At 44.1% G+C, this 19,111-nt stretch overlaps 1 protein-coding gene across 13 annotated transcripts in view; it reads left to right on the top strand.

Moving 5' to 3' along the window:
• The window catches only part of AGRN (agrin), a 582,966-nt gene that overhangs the window by 469,456 nt on the left and 94,399 nt on the right, over positions 1-19,111 (top strand). For all 13 annotated transcript variants that reach the window (XM_088481095.1, XM_088481096.1, XM_088481100.1 and 10 more), the window contains 4 exons: positions 8,319-8,470; positions 9,403-9,508; positions 16,396-16,506; positions 18,835-18,999. In XM_088481095.1, coding sequence (XP_088337221.1) covers positions 8,319-8,470; positions 9,403-9,508; positions 16,396-16,506; positions 18,835-18,999 — 534 coding nt within the window. The remainder of the gene's footprint in view (positions 1-8,318; positions 8,471-9,402; positions 9,509-16,395; positions 16,507-18,834; positions 19,000-19,111) is intronic.

The raw sequence follows: 19,111 nt of genomic DNA, 5'->3' as shown, positions 1-19,111 counted from the left end.
GTGTGTGTATATATGTGTGTGTGTGTGTGTATATATATATATATATATATATATAATGACACAGATAAACATATACATTGCTGCTTACCTCTCCTGGTTTCAGAGGCAGCAGCAGAAGTGTTGGAGGACCAGCGCGATTCGTGGGTCTTTAAAAAGGGGGGGGGGGCCAATACCGAGAGGGGAGGGGCTTAATCGCGGGCCGCCGCTGGCAGCTCTGTTAGAAGCAAAAAAAGTGTTCATCGGGGGATGCGGCCGGGGACAGTGTGTGGGGGCCCCGGGACGACCGCCCCTATCGCCCTGCCTATAATACGGCCCTGAATGCATCGTGTCCCAGATTGTCAGATCACCCCTACAGCACGGCAGATCTGAAGATGCGATGTGCGACCAGCATGGACACGCATCGTGAGTGGGGACTCACAATTAGGACATATTTTACACGATTTGTCATCACGATTCGTCGAAATCGGGCAAATCATGTAAAATATCGCTATGTGTGTAGGTACCTTAAGTCCCCCTGGGGCACCTAAGCCTAACCCCCTCCCCCCACGGCTAACAGCTACCTACAAAGTGGGATGCCGGCTTTTGCTATTCTGGCGTCTGCATCTCCACCCATGTCAGGATTCTGTTGCCAGTCTTCCTACGCTGATCGCCATTCCGGCGCCGGGATTTCGGCAGTCAGCATCCCAGCCATCGATCAATTGACCGCATCCCCTTTATTTTGAGCTTAACTCCACTAGTTTGGTGTCCAAAGATCCACATGAGCTTGTTTGGGAGAGAAACCTGGATTGGAAAAAATAGCTGTCGCAACCCATCCTAACAGTAGCTGATTCAGCAACTTCTCTCATCCCTCCTCTGTCTCTAGCTCCCACTATCCAAGCCAACAGAGGCAGTGGCATAACTATAAATTTTGCTCCCCCATGCCAAAAAAAGTTTCAGGTGCCCCCTCCCCCCCCCTTCCCCGCCCAAAGATCAAACACACCCAAAGATGACGTTAAAGGTGTGTGTTTACATGATACAGTAACGTGCCTTACACATTATGACACACTAAGTAATGCCACTTATAACACAGTGTACCACACCGGAATGCCCCTTACAACACATTATGCCACACCGGAGTGCCCCTTACACATGCCACACAATAATGCCACGTATAACACATAATGACATACAGTAATGCCCTTATAACAAATTTATGCCACGCTGTAATGCCCCTGTTTCACATTATGCAACACTGTAATGCCACATACAACACATTATGCCACACAGTAATGCCCCTAATAGCACATTGTGCACACAGTAATGCCAAATACACATTATGCCAAACAGTAATGCCCATTACATCCCACCCTGACAGATCTACTTCACCAATCCTCCTCTCTGCTCCTGCCAGTCTGTCACCTCAGCTCAAGACAGGTTGCACAGATTTTATGTCCGTGTAGAACCAGATTATTGGGAACATAGTTTATAACCTGTAAACTGCATGTATCAAGTTAGTGCCCCTTATACAGTGCCTCCTATACTAGTGCCCCTTATGCAATGCCCCCCTGTAATAGTGCCCCTTATGCAATGCCCCCTGTAATAGTGCCCATTATGCATGGCCCCCTGTAGTTGTGCCCATTAAAGTAGTGCCCCCTGTAGTTGTGCCCCATATGCAATGCCCCCTATACTAGTGCCCCTTATGCAATGTCCCCTGTAATAGTGCCCTTTATGCAATGCCCCCTGTAGTAGCACCCATTATGCAGGGCCCCCTGTAGTTGTGCCCATTATGCAGGGCCCCCTGTAGTCGTGCCCATTATGCAGGGCCCCCTGTAGTTGTGCCTCATATGCAATGCCCCCAATACTAGTGCTCCTTATGCAATGCCCCCTGTAATAGTGCCCATTATGCAATGCCCCCTGTAGTAGTGCCAATTATGCAGGGCCCCCTGTAGTTGTGCCCATTAAAGTAGTGCCCCCTGTAGTTGTACCCCTTTTAGTAATGCCCCCTGTAGTTGTGCCCCTTCTAGTAGTGCCCCCGTAGTTGTGCCCCTTTTAGTAGTGCCCCACTGTAGTTGTGGCCTCCCCAAACCTCTCTCCCTCCCCCCCCTCCCTCACTTACCTGACTTTGCGCGCTGTCATCCGCGTTGTCTCTCCCGCTGCCACGCTGACTGGATCTAAATAGATCCAGCAGACGCGGCCGCGCAGGTTCCCCAGGTCGCGGGTGACGTCATGACGTCACCCGCGCACTGCATTACTGGGAACGCTGGTCTCTTAAGTGATCGGAGGCTTCCTTAGCCTCCGATCAATTCAGAGGCCAGCGCTCACAGTAATGCAGTGGCGTAACCACTACCCCCGTCGCCCCCAAACTACCCGGCTCCTCCAAGCCACCGCGGGGGCAGTAGTTACGCCACTGAACAGAGGTACACTATGGCAGGACGAGCAATGAATCTCTTTGCAAACCACATTACCATTGTGTCAATTCCAGCTATGCCCCCACCCTGTCTGAAATTAAGATAGCCGTTAACTCTGCAGACCATTGCATCTATGTGACATCCATGGATTTTGTCTATGTAACATCTATGGAGGGCATTGCCTAATTGGCATGTACGTAGTTAAATGAAGATAGCGGTTGTGGCAATTAGTGGAATTATGCTATCCCTAAGGCACCAGGGACTGTTTTTATTTAAATTATTTGTCTTTATTTTTTTAAGCCACAGTTTAACGCGTTACCCTAATTTGCAAACTACAGACACATTAAACATTAAAAAATATGAAATTGTTGACTTATTTTCTTCTTTTTTTTTTTGTTCCAATTAAAACATGGTGTTCTGTAAATCCGCAAGCTCTGGATTTTAAAAGTGACACCGTGCTTCTCTATCCTGTCCGAAATTTCCATTTATAATGCACTTGTTTGGCAGCGGGAGGTGTGCGCAGTCTGGAGAAGGTCTGGGCAGCTGGTGTTTACACTGCACCTGTTCGGCAGCACCTGTACATGAATCACTTGGAAGGGCATCCACTCCTGTTCATATTATAGAAGAAGCTGGTTTTATCATTGCCAGCTCCTAGTGTCTTCCTCAGAGATGTGCATGAGACATTGGCAAATATTTTATTAGATTTCTACTCCTTGTGCCCATCATACAGTCCAGGCTGGCAGTCCTGCCTAGGCATTATAAGCTGCTATTATGTCTCCAAGTGATTGTGGGTAATTATTTAGCACATTAGGGAAGATGGATGGCGTGTACTACCAATGGGAGACTTTAGACACTGTCTCTTCAAAGACTGTTTAAACAGTATTACTCTTGGCTACTGTTGGCTTATGCCTAATGCTGGGCATACACTGTCAGATAAAATGTTTGTCAGACTGACAGCCTGTAACCCAGCAGATACTGTGGCCATACACTGTAAGATATATAACAGTATATGGCCACATGATATCTGCATTCCTCAACTGGGGAGAAAACATTTCCCGATCCCTCCCCTGCGAAGGAACAGGGGAAATGTCGGTCCCTGTGTCTGGCAGCACATACGCTGCCCAACGCGGCTGATTAGCAGCTCACAAATGATCAGATCTTTCGGACATGCCAGACGATCGGGCATGTCCGACAGACTAATAATTAGTGATCGGTCGCGCACGTATACTGTACAATTATCTGGCCCGATATCTGGCAGATCGGCCAGATAATTGTATAATGTATGCCCAGCATAAGTGTTGTTTTTGTATGTACATTTTTAGTTCACATTGCATTTTCATATTTACGTTTTACTTTATAAGGCATTACAAAAAACATCATTTTTCATAGGTGCATATTTTATAAGGTTGAAAAAAATAAATAGACCAGTCCATCCAGTTTCTAAAGATCTATTGTGTTGATCCAGAGGAAGCCTATACTTTGTATTTATACCTATCTTTAATTAATATTAAGCCAGCAGTGAACTATTTTAGTGGAGTCTAAATCAATCTAATATTTAAAATAAAATGACTTGCATTAACACCAAGAGACACCCTTGTCACATGTGAAAAATGTATGATGTTTCATAGAACTTCCTTTGGGGTCAGGCTTTCGTGTGCCCCTAACCCATATTTGCCCACTCTCCCGGAAATGTTTGGTATACTGGACAGCACTACTCGGTCTCCTGCACTCCATGGAGAGTAGAACGCTCTCCTGTATCCTGCCCATTTCCGCAGTGAAGTGGGTGGGGCCAGGATGCAGCAATCTGCTGCATCATCCTAGCCACACCCCACACTGAGTGCAGCTGCAATTCTCAGCATTTTGCAGCAGAGGGGGCCATGGTAACACGAATCACATCACCACGCCCCTACACGTTCCCCCATGGATCTCCTCTCCTAAAAAGTATTGCCCTCTGATATCACAAAATGTACCCAAAATTATTTAAGTTCATTTGTATTTAAGATAAAATATATTTTTTTCGATACTTGCAGGCCCAAAGCCCATATAACTGAAATACAGTTGGACAAGTCAGACTTGAAATTATATGTTCAGTATAAAGAAATTCATGGTGCTTAACACCAATTTTAACATTCTCTTTGCTATTTATTTTTAAATAGGACTCTTTTGTACACTTGCCTGCAGCTGAAACATTAAACCAGTATATTTAGATGTACCTTATTAGGCTTTAATAGAACTCTTTTTCAAATATAGATAATAAATACATAATAATTACACAATCCATGAGCATTTTGGCTTTTGGGACACGCTAGCGTACAGGCATTGCCCATTTATGCTAATTGTATAAATCAGCCATCATTAGATGAAGGGGAGTTGATGATTTTGGGTTATTCCCGTGTTGTATTATGTGCTGTGTTGAAAGCACCGAGGATGCACATTTGTGTCCTGTATCTGTGCTCTGTCTTCCTCTGGAGAACCACACAGTGCCAGCTAATAAGGGTATATTTGACTAGTCTCCTAGCAACGCTTCGGGGGTGATTCCAGTTTTGGGTGATCAGTTTGGAGCAGAGCCTTTAATATCCCGTCTCGCATCCAGCACTAGTGTAATTACCACAGGTTCATTAACACAGCAGGGCTTGGATAAAGCTGGGGATGTGTGCAGGGAGTGGAGTGCGCTGGTGGTGGATGATGTACGTATAGAGAAGAGACGGCTGCTGGCTCAGTGCTGACTTGAAAGTGAGACTTTTAATCGTCATCCCTTGCTTTCATCTCCTGATAACTGGTGATCGTTTTACGTAAATAGACCGCCGAGGATTGATATGATGGCGCTTTCATTTCACACTTCAGATCCCTCTTCGTATCTGATTCTCCTATCCCAGAATATTTCCTTGTCACCGTATCTCCGTAATCAGGTATTCTGTAATTATTATTATTAAAAGTAGAAGTACAATCTGAGTGAGAACACCCAGATATTTTTCTACACAAAAGCATGTCTTGAATTAGCTATAGCAAATAGAAGTGCTAAGTGCTTCAGCTTTGGGTAAAACCCCTGGTGCAACAATGAATTTCAAATATTCACAGCTGATGAAGTCCCATTGGCCCATCCGGATCGCCCATTTAGTGTATTACTCTTTGGGCGGTAGTCAATTGTTATAGCGCGCCCAATCTCCCGTCTAATATGACGGGAGATCGCGGGGCACTATTCAATTGTTGCTGTTATTTGCGCTAATCGTGCCCAAAGTTGCCGGGTTTAGACGCGTAAAGTGGCTACCCCCGACCAAAGTACTGGGTGCGATCGCGAAAAGTGCTGTTTGAGCGCCCAAACAGGTAACTTTTTGCCCATTTCAGCTCGCACCCCCCTTGGGCTGTGAGCTGAAATGGTGCGCTGGCAGCTGATCGCACCCGACAGGAGCAACAATTGAATAGCTCCTGTCGGGCGCGTAAAGGTGCAAAACAATTGAATACCGCCCTGTTATTCTTAAAGGTTTACTTACAGTTACTGTAGATTTTCCGAACACATTCACTAGACCTGCGATCCATCAGATATTTTCAGTGTGACCCATTCTTTCGTTCCTCTTGCACTACTTTCCCTGTTCATCATTCGCCTTGCAGAGATAGCCATGAACACTGCACCTGCGTCCTCTACTGAGGTCAGTGATCTCTGGGTAAGTATTCATCCTTTCTCCTTTCATCTGCCAAAAATGAACTTAAGGAAGATGGTATTAGCGTCCTATGTGCACATAGACTTATATGTAATCTTCTCTGTACTCACATGAGCGTGTTGGCTGCCTGTTTTGTTTGTGTTTCATTAACCTTTGCTAGTTGCTATGTGCTGAGTGTTATAGAGTATGATATTAGCATACTGCCTGGCCAATTGCTAAGTATGGGTTTATTCATGGCAACCTAGAGCGCCACAAACTGTACATGTTGTTGCTCCACTCCCCTGTCTCATTTATATAATCCCACTTTCAAAATAAAATCTCATTAATGTATTTGGTCGCCTTCATTTACGCCCTATCTGCTCTTAACCCGTAAAACCTTTCATTTGCCTATCTGCTCTGATCTAGCGATACAAACCCTTTACATCCTCATGTTGGCCGGCAAACGTTCTTCCCTATGACACTGGCTATTATTGCGCCCATCGGCAGGTAGGTTTCGGTGCATAAGCGTACTTGTTCTGCAGTGTTACACTCTCTGTTTGGAATATTGTGCTAAGAATACACAATAGCCCTCACAATTGGGGTTTTCCCATTGATGTCAACAATGGCCTTCCTTATTGTATTGGTACTTTTTGTTGTCCAGGTGACAAAATGAAAGAGGTCAGTGATCTGGTCAAGGCTGACAGCGCCATAGACTTTGCAAAAGGATTTTGTGTTCATATTAGACAAAGAAATATCTTGGGAATACCACGTAAAGTATTGTGTACTATTCATGTAAACTGACAGCAGAGAACTACTTTCTCCCTGGTAATATCCATGTGAATATGTTTCCAGATGTGACATCTGTGTGCCTCCAATCATAGGATTTCATGATACCATGACCTATTGACTCCATGGCGACCCTCGCTTCTATTCTCAACAGGTTACTTTGATACTAGAAGATATTTGATGTATAGCACTTGATGAAACATCTTTAAAAAAGGATGCTGGGAATAACAATAACAGACTGTTGGTTTCTAAAAATGACAGGTCTGGGCTCTTCCTCTTGATGGCTGAGTGCATTAATGCACCTATTTATCTATAATGAAAGGTTGTGCAAGGAGGCAGTCTCCAAAGAGAGACCAGTTCGGTCACTCCAGCATCATTTATCCGTTCAATGATTTGACAGCGTTAATTAACCTGCTCTGAATACGCTGTTTGTGTAGGTCTCAAAATCGCATAGAACGGTAGTTTCCAGCTTATTTTTAGAAACTATCTGATTTATACAATTTATTCAGAAATAAATGTAACTACAATGTAGGATTAACGAATAATTATGCCACTAACACCCAAACCACTAATTGTTGCATATGTTTACTAGGATGAAGGTGTCCACTGTTTCAATACATTGTCACTTTTTTTGCAATGAATCACTGTATTACACTGTATTCTGGGTACCAAGAGACTAAGGACCTGATTCAGAGCCGCTCACAAGATGCGGCCGCTCGCTCCCAGCGTATGCAAATCCAGCACACGCCCAGCAAGGCATTAGCATGCCGACTATGTCTTGGCGAGTGATCACTTTCTGTATTCAGACGCCCACCAGCCATTCATAAGAAGCCCACTTGCGCACGTCATCTCCAGGAAGTGCATGAAAACATTGGTACATCGAGCACCATCGGATGCGATCGCAGCGCTTGAGGTAGACTATACCTGGCCGCAAGCACTGCGATCCCTTCAGTGTGAAATGCAAGCAGTTGACGTGTACAATGACGCTGCCTGTTAATTATGCACGCCTATGAAACGGCATTCAAACACACAGGCACGCATGCGTTCGTACTTCCACTCCCCCGTTTCTAGTGCCCTGCCCCTGTTGCCACCCACAAACGGCCACTCCTGTCACTCATTCAACTGGGCTGTCTATGCTGAGCGAGCGAGTGCTTCCTGATCTGTCGCGGTGGTTCGCTAATGCGCAATGTGATGCATGCGCAGAATGCGAATATCGGCCAGCAATGAGCGGTCGCATCCTAGCGAGCAGGTCTGAATCAGGTCCTAAATCAAATGCATATTTTACACCTCCAGAGTTATGTTTGTTAGAGAAAAATGCGCTGTTTTCTTTTTCTATTGGGTTTGATATTCAATAAATAATAACTTAGCTGAACATATTCATGCAACGGTGCAACCAGGAGGCTTGCATTACTCCTAATATGCTGCCTTTTTATTACTGATCCAATACAGTAGGTGGTCTAGGGATGCAGACATTTCAGCTCACATTTCATCTTATTCCCTGTTACAGAGTGTGGCTCTGGTACTGGTGGCTCAGGGTCAGGTGATGACAGCGAGTGTGAACAAGACAGGTGCAGGCGTTATGGGGGCTCCTGGGATGAGGACGCTGAGGACGATCGTTGTGTCTGTGACTTCACGTGCCATGCCGTGCTGCGGAACCTGGTAAGTGTGATGCATAATGCATAACTTGCTCAATGAGGCATATGCAGGAGGTAAAACCAATAGAATTTGAATAAAATGTTTACATATGAATAGAATTACCTTTGCCTTTGTGGACTTTATTAAGGATTAGGGCAGATTCAGTAAGTTGTGGGTTAACACTTCTTTTTGTACGCACCTCTGCCAAATCTTTATAATAATTATAAACCCTGCCCCGTGTCCAACCTGTGGTCACAAATGTGCACCATCGGGCTTAAGATGACTAACTCGAGCTTTTGGGGCTATTCAGTTTAAATCACTGATGTTGACTAGGCAGTGAAAGGCTGGGCACAGACAAGGACTGCATATACTTGGCCTGGATCAAGAAACAAATCATTATGGTACTTGTTCGAACAGCATACAGTATGCATCTAACCAACAGTAATATATAGCGTATAATGGCAAATACACCCTTTGTGGCTGAATCAATACTCTAGAATGCAGTCTGTGAATTAATTAGAGACTAATGGCTGGTTCCCAGTGAACTGATAGGCTGAGTATTGCTTGAGCCCGCAAAACAGCTTCCTCATCTATGTATCGCTAATGATACGCTTTGAAGTGCACCTACAAAGACTAGACACACTTGAAATATTCGAGTTCCTCTCCCTTCTACTCGAGGAAACAAATAAATGTTGACCTCTGCATTCTGTTCTGGCTGAACTTGGCTGTAAAAAAAAGCCAACAGCACTTGAATTCTCAGCAGGATTCCAAATTTAAGGTCAGACAACGTCATGGTATCTCTTAAGTAAGGAGCAGAGCTATCGCTTCTGTCCGAATTCACAAGAATGGAGAGGAATCAACGTAGTACTTAAAATGTATATTGTAGTTATAGTGGTATTTAAGAGTTAGGAGATGGGGTGCATGGCATATTTACGTTGGCTCCTCTTCTGCTACAGGTTTGTGGTTCTGACGGTACAACGTATTCCAATGAGTGCGAGTTAAAGAAAACTCGGTGTGAAAGGCACCAGGATCTGTACGTGGCTGGACAAGGTCCCTGCCGAGGTGAGAACCAGGATTATTATACATTTCAGCTACTGTAGCATTAGTCCCTCTTCCCTACTGGGAACTATTTCCTTTCCGACTTCATTTCCTCTGATGTGCGATAAAATCTCTGCCCATTTACAAGCTCTGCAGATTCCTGAGCGAAATCTCTTGGCACAGAATTCACTGCAGGATTTGGATTATTGTCATACAGCTGACAAATGATGGTAAGCAGATGAGAGGCTTATGTGTGCGAGAAGTCTTTGAATATGAAATGGGTTATTTAACCCCGCACCGGCAGAAAGTCATGGGACACACTGCACACAAAGTTCTCTTTCACCGTTTCAATTTGACTAACATGTATTCTTCAAACGAGGAACGAATATTGGAATATATTCACGGAGCAAGCTGTGTAGTTCCCGACCTTTCAGCATTAATTAGAGAAGGGCAGCAGCACTGGCTGCTTTGTAGGGATGTGTGGAGCTGGCAATACAGGTTTTAAGCTCCATTCTTGCTTCATCTTTGCACACTGTATTTTTACATTTGCACTTTGCAGAATTTCTAGTGCACGAATACAGCTGAGACGATGATAATTCATTCTGCTGCATGGTGGAGTTGGGGTATGGCTGGGTGTTTATTCAGTCAATTGGTAACTGCGCCAGTATTGTGCTAGGTCAGAATCATCAGAAAGCAATAACCTCTGGCGACCATAGAAGAACTTGTGTTAATGGAAACATTTTACTGTGGCACAGTGAATGTATCTTGTACAAGTAATAGCAGAATTTTTTTATTTTTTTTCTCTATTCAGCAACACACAGTAACTAGAGCAGAATGCTAAATATGCATTTTCTGAGTTATGAATAGAATTATCATTTTCCTGCATAAGAAGCAAACAGTTCTCTCTTACCCACTGTAAAACTTAAAGTACAACTCTACCCTGACCATAAGTTATAATATTCCCCCACAGCTAGAGAATATTGCGGGGTCCCTAGTGTGCTGAACCTCTCTGGGTGACCGGATTTGGCTCTATATATTAAGGTGGAGTAGAATTTCAATTTATATTATAATAAACTAGTGAGACTGTTGCAGTGTGTCAAAATCACAAGAGGTGAGCAGTTCCTGTAACACTCAAACCACCTCGTCTGGCAACAGCAGTCACCCCACTGTCAGAGTCCCTTAGATCACATTTCTTCCCCATGCCCATGCCAGAGTTTCTGTTTCAACAACTGAACCTGTTGGCCATACAGATGATTAGATATTCACATTAACAAGCAGGTGTTCTGTACCTAATAAAGTGTCCACTAATCGTGTTTGTGTGTGTGTCTTAATTGGGCTTCCATACAGTTATTCTGAAGAGCTTTGTACTCCACAGCTGTATGTTTGCACAAATTGCCTGCCAACCTGCTCTCATTATATAAAGGGAGCTAGGCTACATATTTTAGAGGTTCCATCAGTCTTCTCATTCACACGACTGAATAGAAAATCACATCTACCAGTAGTATTTCAACAATTACACGCAGTGTCGTCACACTTTGGGTATATTTTTCCTGGGTTTTTTTACAGATCAGTTTAGCGTTAACTATGGGCCTTCATGTTACCAGTTGGCTTTATATGGAATAACACAAGAGAGTTAGTTAGTGCCCACAGCAGCACTTAATCCATAACACACATACCTGGCAGTAACAGCTGTAATCAATTAGCAGTGAAAATAATATCAGACGATTTTTCTGCATTATCGCACTCGCGATCATTTTTCACACTTTTATAGTGAGAAACAGGAGTAAAGTTTTCTCCATCTCAGACCTGGAGAAAAAAATTGTTAAATCCTTATATTTGCCTAAAAATGTGGGGATTTCTTTCAGAACCCTTTGGACACCCCCCCAATGATAAATTACCACAAAAAATTGAAAACCGGTTAAAAAAAACGCCTGCTGCGGCCACGTGCAATGTTTAAAACACTTGTCGCTTTCATACGGCTCCCAGAAAACAAGACCCAATACTTAAAACCAATTTTTTTTTTCTTTTCACCAAAACTTGCACGGCCAATTGTTCGACAAAGTACGCAACTTACAAAAAAAATTTTTGTGGTAATTTATCATTAGGGTAATTAACTGGAATTTAGGGGCATTCCCAGCTTGTGGAAAGTCACACAGGTTTTTCTCTCTGACAAAAGAACTTGATTTTATCACCTCTGTTGTGGTGGCAGAGATTGGGTCTTGTCCTATACTCTTAATGGGACACATTCTGTACCTTACAGTTGCTGACAAAGAAACAGAGCAGTCTGCAACATTGAGGTTCATAAATGAGCCGTACTGAGAGGGATACATTTTCCTCTAACTATATTTATGTCTACTGCAAAGATGACTGACACCTGCAGGAAGTGTATAACACAATAACATTTATTTACTAGCTCACCCATTTACTTACAATATCCACATTATGGACCTCATTCAGAGCCGGTCGCACAGAGCGTGCGGTCGGTCTGAATGAGGGGAGGACCTCTTGAATTTTCAAGACGTCCTCCTTTGCGGTGGTAAGGCTGTGGGTTAACACCCACAGCCTTATGACCACCTAAAGTGATGGTCGCGATGGTCAAGACCATCGCGACCATCGGGGCTTACGACGAGACCCTAGGGTAGGCTCTCCCTTGTCGTAAGCCCCAGAGAGCTTTCGGCTCTGTCTGAGCCGGAAGCTCTCCACTGACATCACTAGTGATGTCAGTGGGGCCGCCCCCAAACGGTAGGCGTTCCCATGGGAACGCCCCCATTTGGGCTGCCACCCCCCCGGCCCGCCTTCCAAACGGGGCGAGCAGTCAATCGACATCGACAGCTCGGCGCTGTCGGTCGTAGCGGGTCTCACGCATGTGCATGACGGCGCCGTCGTGCGCATGCTCTGTGGGGGGCCTGAATGACCCCCTATATCCTGAGAAAGAACCCTGTCACACATCGTATGAACTGATTACAAGTATATTATGTGTTTTATAGAGGTACAGCGAAAGCAAACTGAGGAACGCTAAGCAAATAGTGGATTTAAGATAAAAGTGGACACTTCCAAGTGAACAATGAGGGAAGTGACACCCCCACCATCAGCACCATTGTTGTAAACCACAGTGAACGTTGTATCACACACAGTGGAAATTTTCCAGTCTAGAATTCCTTTACCAAAAATGTGACTATTAAGTGAACTTAAAATTAGGAAAAAGACAATAAATTCATCATTGGGGGTTTATCTTGAATACTTGGACAAATACATGAGACAACCCCTTGTGTGAATTTTTTTCCTTTTTTTTTTTTTTTCCATTTTTTTTGGTTTTTGGCTTTCATTGATTATGTTTTGGGTTTTTTTTGCCCTTTTTTTGATTTTTGAAATGTGATATTTTAATTTTGCCATCTATACCCTTTTTTTTTTTATATAAAACTCCAAAAGATTGTGGATATCACAGAAGATATAGGGCCTGATTCGGTGGTGCACGTAGTGTTGATGCAGCACACACAAGCAGCCAATGTTTTCAGTCTGCACATGCATCTAAATTGCACTGCGCTTGTGTCCCGATGGTTACCGCTCTAAACAGCAGTACGAATTTGGACGCAAAAACTGGGTATTTCAGTGAGCGTTCCTGAGAGGTAACATGGGGGTGGCTAGCCAGATGCGGGCGTATCACGAATAGCGACTGTGTCTAAAGATGCAGTTGCACTGACACAGGCAGCCATGTTCTGAAGGAGTTTCTGCACTTCCATAGGGCGACTTCTGGTGCGTCGTTATACGCACAGTGATGCCTACCGGTGGGCATCTCAGTAGGAAGACTGCAACTGCGTCCACCTCTGAATCAGGGATGTATTGTGCACTATCCACACATTATACTGTGCAAAGGTAATCTATAAAACTCTGCTTTATTCTCTCTGCAACTTCAAGGAGCTGGATGCCTCAGAGTTAAGCTGTATAAGATTATATACACTTGATATCGATTCCTACAGAACCCTGTGAGCGCTAACGCTCCAACCAATTTACTACTTACAATGTCAACCTTTCACCAAGCTTTTCTGTTTATGCAAATAAGAAACCTACAATTATCATATTCTGAATACATAACTAAATTCCAAAATATAGCAATTGAGATTCCTCACGATTCTTTTTTTAACGCTTATCTCATGCACAAAACATTTTATCATTAACATTTACTTAAAGAGCACAACAAAGTTCTGCAGCTCTGTACAGAGCAGTGATTCAAACAAGGTAGACATAGTGATACAATTACAGCATACTATGGGGCCTATTCATCATCGGGGGCTGTATGGACCCCGATGATTAAGTATTCATCTCGCTGCAAGGGATGCTTAAGTATCCAACTTGTAGCGGTGGATACTTTACACCGGAGCAATTCATCATTGCTCCAGTGTGGGGTCAGCTGCTCCAAAAAACCGCTATTCCCGCTACAGATGTACCTGTGTTACTTAACCTCTCCCCCGTCGGCACGCCTACACATGTGCAACCCGAGGTCACGAATGAGCTAATCCACCGGGGTGGTAGTGAGGAGGCCCGGAGAGATCCATCTTCGCATCCCTGGAATTCATTCCCATAGGAAGGAGCAGGGATCCGAAGATGGCGCCTGTTCTCGCAAGAGCCATCCTATTTGGACCCATGATGAAGAATGGGCTGGTAACCTAAACCATGGTTACCGGGCCATTTATCGTTTGATGAATAGGCCCCTTCGACATAATTACAAGACAATTCATAGTTGTACAGCGCAACGGAATATGCAGGCGCTATAAGTACATCTTAATAATTGCATGCATATACGTAATAGCATACTTACATGGATATGTAGTTATGTGAAGGACACAATCCTGACAGCGGAATCAAGGACGACACGGGCCCGAATGAGGTAAGTACGGTGCGCCCAACCTCTTAGCCGCTGGAAGGGGGGGTTAGGTTTAGGCACCCCTGAGGGGAGGTTAGAGATAGGCACTAGGAAGGGAGGTTAGGGTTAGGCACCCCTAAAGGAGGGTTGGGAGTGGGGAGAGGGGAGTGTTAGGGTACTTACCTCACACTGTCGGGATTTCCCCCTGTCGGGCTCACAGTGTCAGGATTTGAGCCGACAGCTAAACAGCCGCCGGCATTACAATGCCATTCTCTTATATGAACTATAGGGAGGGATGAGACAAGAGGAGGGAGGGCCCTGCTCATGGGGATGTCGACGGCATCCCAACAGTCTGGATGCCGACGGTCACAATACCGACAGCTGCATCCCGACTGTCAGAATACCAACAGATTGCGGAGGTAAGTATTAGGGTTAGGGGGAGGGTTAGGAACTATTAGGAAGGATTATGGTTAGGCTGCAGGACGGTAAGGTTAGGCTGTGGGAGGGGTGGGTTAGGATTAGGAGGAGGGATAGGTAAAGGTTATAATGCTTACAAAAATCTGTCGTGTTCTGACTGTCGGGATACCACTGTCGTATTCTGACCATCGGTATCCCGTACCGAACCCCTGCTCATGAGTGCTTACATTTTAAAGAGAAGGTAGGAGTGAAGGTACTGGGGAGGAGAGACAAAGTAGGTAAGGTAGCAATTAATAAATTAGTTTTGAAGGAACAGAGGCTGATAGAGACAGCTAACCGAATTGGGCAGTAGAGAGAAAAGGTCAGGACCAAAAGAAGGTGATAATGCCTCCTTGGACCACCCCATTCCCTGCACATGTGATGTCACTATGAGGGGGCAGTGCCCTCGGAACCATTAAGAAGGTGAGCACCCTTAAGTATGTGCTGGCACCATGGGACAATGACAGTGCACCCTTAGACCCTGCACCCTGGTTGGCGGCACCGTTCGCCCACCCCCTAGTTACGACCCTGGATAAGGTTGGAGATGGAGCTGGGAGAGGAGTAGATAGTAAGGAGGGTATTGGTAACCAGTGCACTGATTGGCAAATATTGAAGGAAGAAGCAAAGTGGCATTAAAAAAAGTCAACCTAACACAATGTTAGGGGGAGATTGAAGAGAAAAGAGGCAGGTGAAGGGGAGACCAGAGAGAAGAAGGTTGCAAGGAGTTGACGTGTTTTGGTACAAAAGGGTCCAATCCTAGCGATGTTCTGGTGATAGAACCGGCAGGAGTGGGTGAGGGACTGGCTGTGGGCAGTGAATTAGACAGAGGTATCAAGGGTAATGCTCAGGCATTGGACTCATGTTACTGAAGAGATGTTGTTACTGCCAGCCGTGAGCGAGAGGTGGGAAGAAGCATGGTAATTGTAGGACCTAGTGCTCAGATTCTATGACACATATAACATGAAAAATAGACATTTAATATGAAAGGGTACATGCTACCCACAGACCTTGAAGGCAGCTGTTTAGTAGGCAGAAACAGCATTTGTTGGTATATAGTCAATTCATTGGGGACTAATGTCATCACCACTTCATGAGCAATATCCTTAACAGTTACCAGATAGACATAAGGCACTGGCTCCTATGGATTAATTGAGCACAAATGATGCACTTTCAAATAAGTATCCAACATGTATCTGTCATGAAAGAACCCAATGCCTACGCTATAGTGAAACCTATATGAGCGGATGGGATTGATGTATGAATCCTACTTTATAGCAAACATTTTATGTTTGGCTTTCTCTGTCTGTAATCTGCTATTTCCTTCCTTCCTTTTAGCACACCAGCACCTCAGTCTCTTGGAGGGTAATTGTGACTGAGTGAAATTGCAGCCGCTCCATCATTTTAATGTGAAAATGTGCTTTGTGTACTTTGCCATGTGTTATGCCAAGCATTCTGAGTTTTGTCACATAGATCTGCCATGGAGAGTGAAATGAGCCCTGAGACCAGATTATTGCAAGGAAATGTAACTCCTGTGGTGCCTTCAACCTCAATGCCCTCATCCCTTTGCTTTTTTTTTCTTCAATTTCTTTGACAGCTGCCTCCATTAGCACTCCTCCCATGGTCCCACACTGCAGTCACGCGGTGTATGGCTGCTGTCCTGACAATGTCACTGCTGCCCTTGGTGTAGGCCTGGCGGGATGCCCAAGTAAGATGCACTTCTATTTGTTCTTTGCTTGATATAGGATATGTGCTCCAGAACCCTTGTTAGTGGATTCTTTCCTATCGCACACCAAATACTACCACCACAAGTGTACTTGGCTGTAATAAGACATATATTTCAGGGAGCACACTCCAAATTATTGACTTGTTGTGATATGGCGTGGGCAGTTTTAGGAACACATTGAGCTAAATGATAGCGTTTATCAATTATTTCCTTGACATGGTAGGACAGAGTTGTACCGACCAATGTTTTAGGCAGTGGGAGGTGAGAAAGGTATGAATGAGATGCAGTGTCCGCTGATAATCCAGAGGGCATCGGATTGGCTGTCTGCCTCTGGACCCTTCTGCATCTTTCAAACCTCTCCTGCTATTCATTATCAGAGCCGTGACAAGACGAGCATTTATAGCAAGCAGCCTGCCTTTTAATTAACAGATAGTGAAACTCTCCAGAGGGTCTTAACCTGTAATACAGGTCCAAAACATAACCCCTGCATCATCTAGGTTGGGTTAGCAAAAAAGTATTTTAATATTATTCCATCCAAGCACCATATTTCTTAAGTTATATTTTAATACAAATTATATTTTTAAAGTATCAATCAATAAAATAATTAGTACTGCAGTATTCAAAACTTAAAATAGACAAACCCATGTAAATCAATTGTGACCTGTATACATAGTAAATAGAGGAGGGATACCGGGTGTGACACCAATCAGGGGGCAGGCTTTCAGCCCTGGAGGATGCATTCTGTCCATATTACTTCAGTATTGCTTTATTGAAACCTGGGGATAAGGGAACCCATTATTTATGGGGCAGGATTGATGGGTCCATGGTTTCCGAACTTCCAAATTTGATCTGAGTTCTGGGCAAAGAAAGTTAAGAACGTTTGTGTTATAATAGATCAAAATAGGCTTTTGTTTTCATTCTAAATGCAAATGTTAAATGTGTGTTCCTATCTCTTATCACAGGCAACTGTTTAGTTTCAATATTTGTGCATTTTAAGGAAGAATTTTGATAGCTCTTGTACATTTACTCATCCATCTTGTGTGGGCTGATTGATGTTCCACTGAAGTCACAGATGGACATGCCAGCTCACATTAGCTGTATAGATGTGTTCCTGCACAAATAAAAGTGACTAGAAAATTAAGAAATCTTTCTGTTCCTCACCCACGGAAGCAATCTTTAAATGTCAGCCAATGTACCTAGCACCTGTTATGCCAGCTATCTACCATCCCTGTGATTGCAGGGAGAACTGCATAACAAGCCTAATTCACCGACTACTCTGTCCTCCGGAGATGGCTTGCTTTTGTTGGTGTTGGATCAGGGCTATGAATTGAGATGTATACTCTCTCTATAACCTGTTTCCACCAGCCAGCTGAAGATTAATCCATTCGTCCGAAAGTCCCAGTGAATCCCAGAAATTCATCTTGTCACTTTTATTTTATTTTTTATTATCTCCTCCACACCTTCACAGATGGAAATGGCTGCGTCCCATGCCAGCTGTTCCAGGCCCATGTTGTCACCTGCTGTGTTACTGCGCTTTGTTATTAATAGCAGTGATCTGAATGCAGAAAATACACAATGACATATTGCTCAATGTGCTGTTAGCGTAGCCTTCAACTGATTAACCCCCTTTCTTATAAGAAGAGCTAAAACCCTCCTATGAATCACAGGCAGCATCGAACAGCACTGTTGTTGAATAAGTCATCATTTCGCTTGTAGGTGATGGCATTTGAAGGCGTCGCTGGCAAATTGTTTACTCTTAGGGAAAATATTTGCTCATTGGCTAGGCGGCGTGCTGTGATAAATAACCAGATTAACTAAACAGAAACAGGAGGCGAAGGCGCAGCTTATTATTCTCATGACATCTTTTGCTGCTAGTGACTTGCTTGGTATTTAGCACAATTGGGTGTAGTGTAAACAATCATGATACAGATTTGTTTCCTAACGGTATTGAAAGGGCTTTGGTATGACAGCCTTAAATGTGTCGCTGTTAGTGAGCAATCGGTTTCATGAGGTTAAATAAGACAGCATTAAACCACCTTTGATATAGTATTATAAGAGTCTCAACACTGCTTGGGCTTTTGACCTTTTATTACTGCCCATCGTACAACTGCCGACAATGAGAGGCCAGCGACGGAGTGCGCCATATGGAACCACTTAAAATATTTAATGTCCCACTACGTAAAGCATAACTTTCTGTGTCCTCTTACCTTTGCCTGCCAGCTGGATGTTCAGTTTGGCAATGAAATGGATAATTAAAATGACATGAACGTCGTACAGGTCAATGACACCGATTCATTCTGCTTTCTGCAGGCAGCTGCCAGTGTAACCTGCACGGTTCCTACGGGGGAACTTGTGACCCTACCACCGGCCAGTGCTCCTGTAAGCCTGGCGTAGGAGGACTGAAGTGTGACCGGTGTGAGCCTGGATTTTGGAACTTCCGAGGCATTGTGACCGATAAGAAGAGCGGCTGTACCCGTGAGTGCTTTACAGGAAAAGGAATACCAGATGAATATATAAATGGCTCTGTAAATCTTTTTGTTCTGCGCTATGATCATGGTGCAAAGTATAGACCTGCAGAGCTGGTACA

This window comes from Taudactylus pleione, unplaced genomic scaffold (genome assembly GCF_031769625.1).
Source record: "Taudactylus pleione unplaced genomic scaffold, aTauple2 ptg000264l, whole genome shotgun sequence".
NCBI lineage: Eukaryota > Metazoa > Chordata > Amphibia > Anura > Myobatrachidae > Taudactylus > Taudactylus pleione.
This window is presented reverse-complemented; position numbering and strand designations above follow the sequence as displayed.